This window comes from Zerene cesonia, chromosome 9 (genome assembly GCF_012273895.1).
Source record: "Zerene cesonia ecotype Mississippi chromosome 9, Zerene_cesonia_1.1, whole genome shotgun sequence".
In the NCBI taxonomy this organism is placed as follows: Eukaryota; Metazoa; Arthropoda; class Insecta; order Lepidoptera; family Pieridae; genus Zerene; species Zerene cesonia.
The window spans coordinates 1973580-1984573 of NC_052110.1; the positions used below are offsets into that span (position 1 = coordinate 1973580).

Sequence of the window (10994 nt, forward strand, 5' to 3'; positions counted from 1 at the left end):
GTGGCCGAGAGGCTAGGCGTTGCTACGGTTTGCCACAAGACGCAGTTTCGAATCCCGCCTCGTGATCAAATTTTTTCTATTCTTTCAAATTTTCGCAATCCACACTTGGTTAGCATGATGAATAATGGTCTGAACACATTACCTTTCTTGAACCCGCATAAGAGTCCTGTGGCCTGTGGGTCTGTGAGAACATTTTACGATTTCGGTTGATAAGTAATGTTTGTCTTTCACACTCAGTTTTACATACATCTTGAAAATGATGCCTATTTTATTTGGTCACATAAGTCTATGAACCTCAGAGTGTAAGGTAGGTAGACTCGGAAGTCTGAAATCAGTTTGAACATTGAATTAATGCAGTTTTTGTAATAATTTATGTAAAAAGTTCCCTAGGCATAGGAAAAGTGAATTAAAAAAATGTAAATTTTTTATAATGGTCCATTTAATTCATAAAGAATAAAATCACAATGCATTAGTTTATAATAATATTTTACACACTGATAACGTACATTATAGAAACATGGAGTATTTTAAGACTGAATAATAATTATCAATGTAGTCCAGCAGTAATATCGAATGCGTGCGGTTGCATTGCATTTTAACAGTCAATATAATAATTAGTACAATATAATCTGAGATTAATTTACATAATTATATTTTTGTAAAATACCTACTGATATATTATACAAATTTAAATTATACTGATATAGTTAATTTTAAAAATGTTATATTAAAACACCAAAAGCTGGGTACTATAATTTGGGAATTGGATTTAATGTTTCATTTACTAATTTCAACTTTCCCACAGATATCAGCCATTATTTGTCAATGTATGTCAAGTATTTTGACATCTGACAAAATTTTGCAATTTGCGCGGTCACATAAGATTTGAAAATTGAAAATACAATGAATTTAAAAACTCCTTCAGAATAGTAGCAAATTATTGGAATTATTTTCAACTCTCTATATTATAAGTTACATTTCGTACGTATATTTGTTTTGTTTGGGTACATAAGGTACTATTGACAAAAGTGAAAAAATATGAATTATTGAAGTGACTTTTAACATTAATTATTATAATTCTGAATTGGAATGACAAAGTGAATAAAAATATTATAAATCATTTTCAATTAATATTTTGTTTGGTTATTTAAGTAAATGATACGGAATGAAAATGAAGTATGGATTTACAATGGACATTATTTGGTATGGCTGCATTTATTTTCACTTGTACTAATAACTTATTTATTAGGTAAACTGCAAGCACGTATTATATTTTAAATTGTGTTGTTAAGATAATGTGCAGACAAATATTCCATTATAATAATAACATTACTTAGTACTTAAGGAAAAATATCTTATTCTTATGGGCACCAACATTTATTAAAATTGTGATTCCACAGGTAGGTAACTAACAACACATAAATTATTGAGATTACTACATCAAAATATCATTGCATCATATTTACAAACATTATCTTAACCTAATATTGTGATATTTGGCTTTCATTTTCTTCCACAACAGGAATAAAAATAAATTGTCTTTACAAAATGTGACATAAAATTGCACAAAACTATATTTCTATTTAATTAAACTACTTCCAACACAACATGTTGTTTTGCAGTTTATAATATTATATTGGGTACTCATTAAGTCACACTCTCTAAAGACCTTTTTATAAATCTAGAATTTTGTGATGGTCACATTTTCCTATCTAAACTATTTACAATCAGACTTTTTACATAAACGTTCATACAACATCAACAATTACATTTCAAAATCTTGAAAGCTCCCACCAATGTGGTAAGTACAATATTGAATATATGAATAATTTTATATAATACTATATATTTTCCTGAACACAGGGCAGGTACGGTTAATGTGTTATAATGTTTTTATTAATTCATAGATATATTATGACTAGCGATATGTTATGATAACTTCTTAAGGATTGGTAAAACATTTACTTTTAATAAATATAATGAGATTACATCCATCTATAATAGTATATTGAAAATTGTGATGCTTATATTAATTCTGTAACTATATACATTATGCACCAGGGGAATTTAAATACTTTACTAAAAAGTATTAAACATACAAATAGTCAGGATTTTTGGTAGGTCCCATGAGTGGGTTTTGATAAACTTTAGTTATGCCCCGTTTACATTAGAAGACCAATAAAAATTAGAAATAAAATTAATTGTTCACATGTTTCTGGTAATGCCATGCTTTTCTTCATATTGCATACCTATCAGCTTTAAAGCTATTGCATTATTAAAAAGTATTTATTTATTTGACTAGTACAAGCAACACAAAATTTTAGACATCTTGAAAATATGCCATTAATTATATAAGCTTCAAAATGATTACTGTATTGGCATTTTTTATCATTGTTAAAATAATTAGTCTCACGTAAACAGAGCATAGATAGAGGTAGGTAAATACACTTTGTAACTCTAAAAGTATATTTCGATAAAAATATTATGCATTGTCTTATGCCTATATTACCATTCTGCAGGTAATAAAAATCAAATTTAAAGTTTTATTGAGTATGGATAATATCATCAAAACCACAATGTAAAGTATTTTACACGATTGCCATATAAGGCTGTAGACACACAATTGTTATGTCAAACTTAAGTCAAGTCAAATGTTGACTAAACTTAAGTGGAATGTTTTGATCATACATTTGATTCAGGGCCTTCTGTGTTGTGCTTGAAGGATGCTCGAATACGAGCTAGATACAGCGCGCAGATGTGGCCGTAGCATTTGTTGTACCATTCCGGTGTTCTGCCCCTGGAAGGAGAAATAACTTTTTTTATTATTGTCTCTTTGTTTGTCGACAAAATATGAAGAAGTGTCAATTACATTTAGGAGTCTCCCAATGAAATTGTTATTTTCATTACATCAACTTTATATGGATTAATTTAGCCTCGAATTCATGGTGTTTCAGACTTGAAATCGCATATAGCAATGTTTTCATCCGATTAACGCCAATAAAAGTTTCCACCAACACTGCTGCTCTAATGTTAACGTATCATAAGAACTCACATAGTGTCAACCCTGGCGAGGTGCACGAGCCGACTGCGGCCCTTGCCAGCCGGCTGCGCGAGGTACCGTGAGGCGAGCACGACACCCCGCGCGCCCCCCGCGCTCGCGCCGCCCGCGCCCCCCGCGCCGCCCGCCTCTGCGCCGCTGTGCGCGACCGACGTCTCGGCGACCGCGCACCATCCCCCGCCACCACCGCCGCCTTGCCACGATCTACGGATTATTCGATCGATTTACACACACTAGTTGTTGCCTGCGGCTCGTGATAAATTCGGAGCAATTTATAAATGTTATTATACTTATAACACTTCCTCGTGAATCACTCTACCTATTAAAAAAAACCCCATCAAAATCCGTGCGCGCAGTTCTCAAGATTTAAGCATACAACATAGGGACATGCAAAAAGCGATTTTGTACATTCTACATAGTATAACTGATATGTAGTTATGATGCAGCCCAACATCTCACTGCTTGATTCTACATGAAACCGGTTTTTTTATGAAATACATTTTAAATGAATGTTACGTGCTTGCAATGGATTATCGAAAATTGGCCGTAAGCTAAATTTGATTATATGAAGAGATAAGTGGAAGGAGATGTGATAACTTACTATGAAGATAAAAACTCACCTTAAAACGCAATAATCTCTTGGTGGCAAATTGAAACTCGATGCTGTGATATACTGGAACACTTCTGCATTGGGCCCTAACTTTTCAACTACCCTCCATTTCACCAACGAATCATCCCAAATATGTCGCTCTCGGAGTATCCTACAAAGATTTTATTAATTAGCCATTAGGTGATTTAATACTTACTTACTTTTGTAAAAAACTCAAATAATATTATGAGTGTTATTAGTACCTAAACAAAACATTATGAACGAATGTTCAAACTGAATTAATTTTTATGTAGAATTATTATCTTATCCAACAATTGTGCTCCTTTTTCATTCAATTTAGAAACTCAAATACGGATTTCAACTCAATAACGATACATAAAAATATAAAGTGAAGTCCCGTGTCCCCTACTGGGGTATGGGGCAGATGATATGCATCTGTTTCACTGATCGATTTTCTTTATGGACAAGTAGGTGATCAGCCTTCTGTGTTCTGCCAGACCGAGACATTTTTTTTTTGCGTCCCCACCGGGATTCGAACCCAGGACCCCTCGGTCTTACGCTCACGCGTTAACCACTATGCCAAGGAGGCGGTTACACATAAAAATATGATAAAACCATATTCCAGTCTGTCATAGATCTGATAATACCAGAACCCAACGTTGAACAAGTTTAAATCAATAACCATTCATAAAGTTTAATTTCTATTTATTCATATTTTCACTTGCATACATCACATAATGCTCAAGAGACCTCTATTATTCTGTCCAAACTGTACAATACCTCTGCATAACCTCCTGCGGCGGCGCCTCCACGTCAGTCGTGGCCCTCCACAAGCGCAGCGGGTGGCCGTCGCCCACTTTCTTGCAGCACAGCTCCACGTGCGCGGCTGCCCCGGACACGGACATCCAACCGCGGGTTCTGGGATGTTAAATGGTAGATTGGATTTAGCTTTCGTTGTGGTTGCAGTGGATTAGAGGGGAATCGCTTGATATTGATATTTTTATCAGATGTTTTAGATTGAAGGAGGGTATTTATTATAAAAAAAAATATTTATTAATTAAGCTTAATAGTATCATATCAGTTTTTACCAAAAAAACGAAATAGTGATGCATTTATCTACTACTTAAATAATCTTTCTATTCAGTTTGATATAAAAAATATATAATTATAATATAACATAAGCAGGTACTTGCGATCACCAATATGCAAACCTAGAGATACGGTTCTGAGAGAGAGAGATAATAGATTTGTAACCATAACAGTCAGAGGACATTATATTGATCTATTTATTATATTGATGCAAAATGAAATTTATGAATACCAATAAAAGTCAAGTGGTTATTTTAATCAGTGTTTTAAAAACCGAACTTTAAACGTTGTGAAAAGTTGTGCACTTGCAATGGGTTGACCCTTTTAATTTGTTATGTGCTAAAATATTTTAATTGAATTATATTTTTATAATTTATCCATATAATATTTAAACTTGAACAACCAATTATCTAACATCAATATCAATAACACCTACAGGCAAAGTGCCCACAAGACATCTAGAATGAAGGTGATAGTGAAATCTGTCCTTTACTTTTATATTAATTTGTATGTTTTACACCTATGCATGTTCCTATATGGCAATATTATTATGTTAAATTAAGAATACTACCTTTTCTGTTTCCACTTAACAACCAAAGTCAAAGTAAGTGTAAAATATATTTTAGTAGAATATCTGATATAAAGCCTGATATGAAAGTTATCTTATAGCAAGAATAAGTAAGAAAGCAAAGAACAGATGGGTGAAAGTATGTGATCAATGATCATTCATCTAACATCCACGTCTCACCTCTTCCCTGATCTCCCACTGACTCTAAAAAAGCACGAAATACGTTAGAATGGAAAGAAAATTTTGTTGTTAGAATAAGATAGTATAAGTTGGAATAACAAAAATACACAAGTGAATAGAAAGCACTTACTTTTCTTTGGCTTCTTTTAATAGTGCCTTTATGCAGGCTTGTTGGAATCCCTTCCAGTCTTGATTGAAGTCTGCGCCTAATTCTTCAAGGGCAACCTGGAATTGGTATTTTTATGATTCTAATGAAATTAGTCTAATGTCTTTTTTTTCGGAGTAGGTATTGGTTTAATTGAATTCATAAAAGCCTATTTCTTTTGCTTTCAATTTATAGTAAAAGTATTCGGATATTAGGTAAACTTGTGGCTAGTTCTAAAATTATGAGAAAAACTTTCAAGATGTACTCAGTCATAATAAATTAAAGTAATTATTTTCAAAATATCTAGATACTGAAACAACGATATTCTGGCATATTTTTAATATGTATGTATTATTCTGTCGCAGAATTATAGACATTATTATCATGCTCTTACGGGCGCACCTTCTAAATACTTGACCATATTCTTAGACACTGCAAGTTGTTATCAATATGACGTTACAGCATTATAGTCTTTATTGCAATACACTTACGGGCACGCTTTCCTCGAAGTAGTTGAACTTGCAGCGCGCGAGCATGTCAGCGGGCGCCAAGAATAATTGCGCATGTTTTTGTATGAGGAGTAAGAGACACGCGTGTGCCGCTCTGCTTTCGCTTATCTGGCGCTGGTCAGCTACGCTTTCTATTATCATTCTGTAGTAACATATTTGGATTTTAGATACGCATTTTTGAAGATTTTTAACGGTAACACGAAGGAATGAAACAAAGTAAATAAATTAAAAAATTGAATACAATAACTTTGTAGTTGAAATGTCATCTATTTTATAATTACACTATTTACACTTATATTATGTATGAAGTGAAAAATTGCATTTTATTTAAATTAAATGAGGATAATTTAAATATACTAAAGAATGTTCTGCACTCATCTAATTCCTTAAGGAATGTAAGTACATTTTTTTTAATGTTAATGTTTTTTTACCTTTAAATATTATGTTAGCTCTTACAAACATAATATCTTATTGCCCCAAAAAAGAATAACCCAAAAAAGAAAAAAAATCTAGCTCTTTCCATAGAGAAAGAAGAAGTGTCAGCACTTAACCGAATGAAGTTAAAAAGAAAAAAAAAAGCACTAACCGGTTAGAGTTGCCCTCCTTCGTGCTACCAGCGGGCGGCGCGTGGTGCAGCCGCAGCAGCGTCGGCGCGAAGCACACGGCCAGGTTGGACGCCGTCATTTGGTTCACCGCTGAGTGTTCTGCCACCTTATAATTTGATTTAAATCTTACAATGTGATTTAAGTGAATGTGTCGATATAATTATCGTTCAGATGTTGGCCGATTCTCAGACGTATAAGAATCGGTTCAGCCGTTTCGGAGTTTGGTAACTAACATTGTGACACGGGAATTTCATATATAAGATATATATTATTTATTTTTAAGTTGATAAATTTATACAGTACAATTAGGGTACAAGTATGAAAAACAGATTGGACATCTTAATTGGAGTAGTATAATTTGTTAAATAATAACCGATTTCAGTTTTGTCAGAGCGGAATTAAAACTGTGAAAAAAAATATTTTGAAAAATTATGTTTGATTTTTGTTAAACTATAAATAAGTTAAAATCAGAAATTACGCGTTCTTACCTCTGCTAAGAATATTAACAAAGACTGCAAAGCTTCCAAGTGTTCTTCAGGTAACAATAGCAAAGCGCACTGCACGGCATCTGGTCGTAAGGGTTCAGGAACATCTGCAAACATAATACAAGTTTTTTCATTTTTTTTTCCGAAGAAATTAGTGCTCAAAAACAATACCATACGTTACTGCTATTCAACAAATAAGTATTGCTAACTTAAACGTCTGCTAAACGTAATTATGGTACTTTTAAACTGAAGGAAAACTAACATACCCACTGTATAAAACGAATTAGAACTAAAAAAAAACTCACGTTGGAATATCGCGATGAACGTCTCGCTAAGCTTATTAGTGAGCAGCGCGTCCGGCAGCTCCCGGAAGTACTGCTTGACGACATCCGCCACGTCGTGCGCCTGCGCACCGTCGAAGCTGAGGCTGCAGAGCGCCGGCTCCGTCGTGTTGATGTTCTCGATCGCGAACGCGCCGTTGGTTGCGCCAGCTGATTCCACCATTGTGCGCAGCTTGGCGATGCGAGATTTGACACCCGCTTTACGGAATATTCCCATCTGGAATCGGGTTACGTGTGCCTTTGATTAATCTGTTGTTGGATTTTGTCGCACTTTTTTGCGTTTAGAGCAGCGGTAATTTTTATTTACTTCCGTTGTAGTGTTGGATTATTTTTTTTGTTAAAATCTTTTAATTACTCAAGATAAGATAAGAGTCAAGGCGTCACTGTTTATATAAAGGTAAATGGAGAAACAGAAGAGAAGAGTGCATAACAAGACTTTTTGGCTATAAGTTAGCTTTTAGATTAAATTGAACTTCTACAACTTTTTCCAATAAAACATTTTAAGATAATATACCTAAAAAAGCGTGGTATTACCTGATCCATAGCATTTTGTTTCAACCAGTTTAATGCGCACTGTATTGGTTTGGGCAAAGAGTGTCCTGTCCTCTGAAGCGACACTGTAAGAGGCACTCCGAATACTGTTTTGTCTGTAATTAAATTTTATGTTATCGTTAAAAATTAGTAATAAAGGCACACAGCTTATTGGTATAGAATATTATAAAAGCAATTAATCAGATCATTCGATTTAATCATTGGCTTTTTTTTATGTCATAGCGGGCAACTTTCTGTGTATTCGCTTGTGTGTAGGTACCTCAATACTAATTATTTATGACAGGCATTACTCATGCCAATTTATATCCCTATTTTTTTCTTTTTACTGATTACGTACATATTTTTTTCTCTCACCTTTATAATCAGGCGTTTTAATCTTCCTTATCAACTTCGGTAATTCCCAGTTCCATCCAGACTTGTGCGATGGACAATACCGCTCCATACACGCGGTTAACCGTAATAGAGCTAGTTTCCTCAATATATGCAGTTGACCGCATGATAGTGAGGACATAGGTCGTGATACTGAAAATTCAAAGTAGATATTATGGGCTAATTCTTTATTAAAACCAAAGACTTTTCATAAAACCAAAGCAGAACACAAAAATTGTAGAAAATATAATAAATAAACAATAAACTTTAAATGTTTTATGTTTATCATAACATAAAAGGTGTGAAACCTACTATAAGACCTTATTTACTACTACTACTTTATTTAGTTATGTGGCAAATTTTAGCAAGACCCAACTAGTCGTATTCATCAATCCATCCTTAGACTTCAGAGAAAAGTACATTAGCAAGTCTCCATTCTTACAAAACATTGAGCATATAATATTTTAGTGTATAAAAGGTTGACTTTATCAGAATAGAAAATAAAAGATATGATACTTTTATGAATTAAGTATGGATATTAAAAAAATTGCGAGATTTAAATAAAAAATGTCGCGTAGTGCAATGTCAGTTAGATCTAGGCAACTACATAAAAAAATTACGAGACCGTCAAACATTATGTATACGAAGAAAAATAAATAGATTTCTTGGCTAAGATAAATACATGTATAATAATAAAAATGTTAGAATATATATTAAAGAAATCGAACTCACAATAAGCTTCGGGGTTTTTCTGATTTGGCGTTGGCTGTAACGTGTTGTTTGCTTTCGGTCCGCCGTTGAGAGCACTCGTCCTAAATGAATACCACCTTTGTATGTTGTTTCTGAAAGATTTGAACAAATAAATACACATGTTTGTTCTTAAGGAAAATAAATGAACGGAAAATACGGATGTGTTTTGGGACCGGCCGAGCAAATAGAAAAATAACTCTAGTATGTTTTTCAACAAATTAATAATATAATATAACAACATCTACGTTTCAATCGTACGATTCCATTTTCTTCATGGATACACAACACGCATTTACAAATGTAAAAGTCCTTATAATAAAATTGTTTATGAGATGCAATTGAGTTGCTTTGCTTGGGTAAAAACCTATACAAATAAGAACATATGCCATTAACTTACTTTTTAGTTTTAATATCGAGACTATCGTCATCATCGTCATGGTCACCATCATGAGACCTCGATCCAGCTGAGTTTGGACTGCTGTCTAGTTCTGAACTTCTGGACGCTGATTTGTCTCTCTTTAGACTGCGATCACGAAATCTGAAAAGGTTTTTATTTATTAGGTACAAACAAATGCTCGTATGCATATAAGAGTCATTTAACATTAAATGTGCTTTTATAATTGCAAAAGACTAACATACAATATTGTAGTGGTGGAGACATAATAAATAAAAAATTGTCTACATACAATTGTGGGAGCTATTACAAATAAACACAGAGCACACGTAGATAAATCAAAATACCGCAATTCCGTTATTTTCTTTCGAACATTAGCGAACAAAATCAACTAACTCTAGCTAAGCTACATTAAAATGGACTCTTCACGGTACAAATCCAGTTCATTGCCCCACAAAATAGCAGAGAAAAACGCACATTAGTCGTGGTCGGCACGTATTAGCATACCAATACACTATTGTCCAATGTCCATTACAAGTTACTTATTGTGTCTGCTTGAGGCAATTAGACACAGACTAATCGCTTCCTTACAAATGACACAGATATTCGTATTGGGGACGCTTATGAGGTCTCCCACGTGACGATCGAAAACTTATAAAACTCTTGCTCTATATGATTCCTTCATTATTACATGAGTGCTTAGTGCATTCGGTTTTTATGTTATCTGGATGAAAATTGAAAAGAGACTATCATTATTTCGTGGTGACTAGCAAATGCACATGTAGAAAGCTAATACCAATCAATTATCCTACTAATATTATAAATGCGAAAGTTTGTAAGGATGTGTGTGAGTTTGTTGCTCTTTCACGCAAAAACTACTGAACCGTTTGCAATGAAATTTGGTACGTAGACAGTTGGACAACTGGAATAACATATAGGCTTTTTATCCCGATATTTCTACGGGATACGGTCTTACGCGGGTGAAACCGCGGGACGCAGCTAGTTCTTCATATATTCATCACTAATATTAGTTCACTGTCAGATAAATAATTTAACTGAGTATAAGCTGCAAAGTGCGAATATTCTTTATGACCCTCTCGACCCTAGGCATTTTAGTCTCAGCAAATTTGCAGACTGCAAACTTTCAAACGCCGCCCCTCGAGTATCTTCCCAACTTGACAACTCCAAAAGTGAACAATGTTGAGTAATTATTCGAACTCGATGAGTTTGGGGGTTTCAATCAATCGCTTGTGGAGTTCGTTTAAGCGGACGGAATTTGTAATGATTCCGTAAGAATAATTATTACTGGGGTGGAAAATTGTTTGCCTATTTAAATGTT

General features: G+C 33.9%; 1 protein-coding gene across 3 annotated transcripts in view; it reads right to left on the reverse strand.

Annotated features, from left to right (window-relative positions):
• Nucleotides 1-441: 441 nt before the first annotated feature.
• The window catches only part of LOC119829201 (rho GTPase-activating protein 7), a 212828-nt gene continuing 202275 nt past the window's right edge, over nucleotides 442-10994 (reverse strand). For all 3 annotated transcript variants that reach the window (XM_038351603.1, XM_038351604.1, XM_038351605.1), the window contains exons 8-20: nucleotides 9659-9799; nucleotides 9244-9353; nucleotides 8497-8664; nucleotides 8125-8237; nucleotides 7555-7807; nucleotides 7253-7356; nucleotides 6746-6870; nucleotides 6142-6301; nucleotides 5636-5730; nucleotides 4449-4586; nucleotides 3679-3819; nucleotides 3053-3262; nucleotides 442-2797 (exon numbers count right to left, since the gene is read on the reverse strand). In XM_038351603.1, coding sequence (XP_038207531.1) covers nucleotides 2683-2797; nucleotides 3053-3262; nucleotides 3679-3819; nucleotides 4449-4586; nucleotides 5636-5730; nucleotides 6142-6301; nucleotides 6746-6870; nucleotides 7253-7356; nucleotides 7555-7807; nucleotides 8125-8237; nucleotides 8497-8664; nucleotides 9244-9353; nucleotides 9659-9799 — 1873 coding nt within the window. In that variant the 3' untranslated portion in view covers nucleotides 442-2682. The remainder of the gene's footprint in view (nucleotides 2798-3052; nucleotides 3263-3678; nucleotides 3820-4448; nucleotides 4587-5635; nucleotides 5731-6141; nucleotides 6302-6745; nucleotides 6871-7252; nucleotides 7357-7554; nucleotides 7808-8124; nucleotides 8238-8496; nucleotides 8665-9243; nucleotides 9354-9658; nucleotides 9800-10994) is intronic.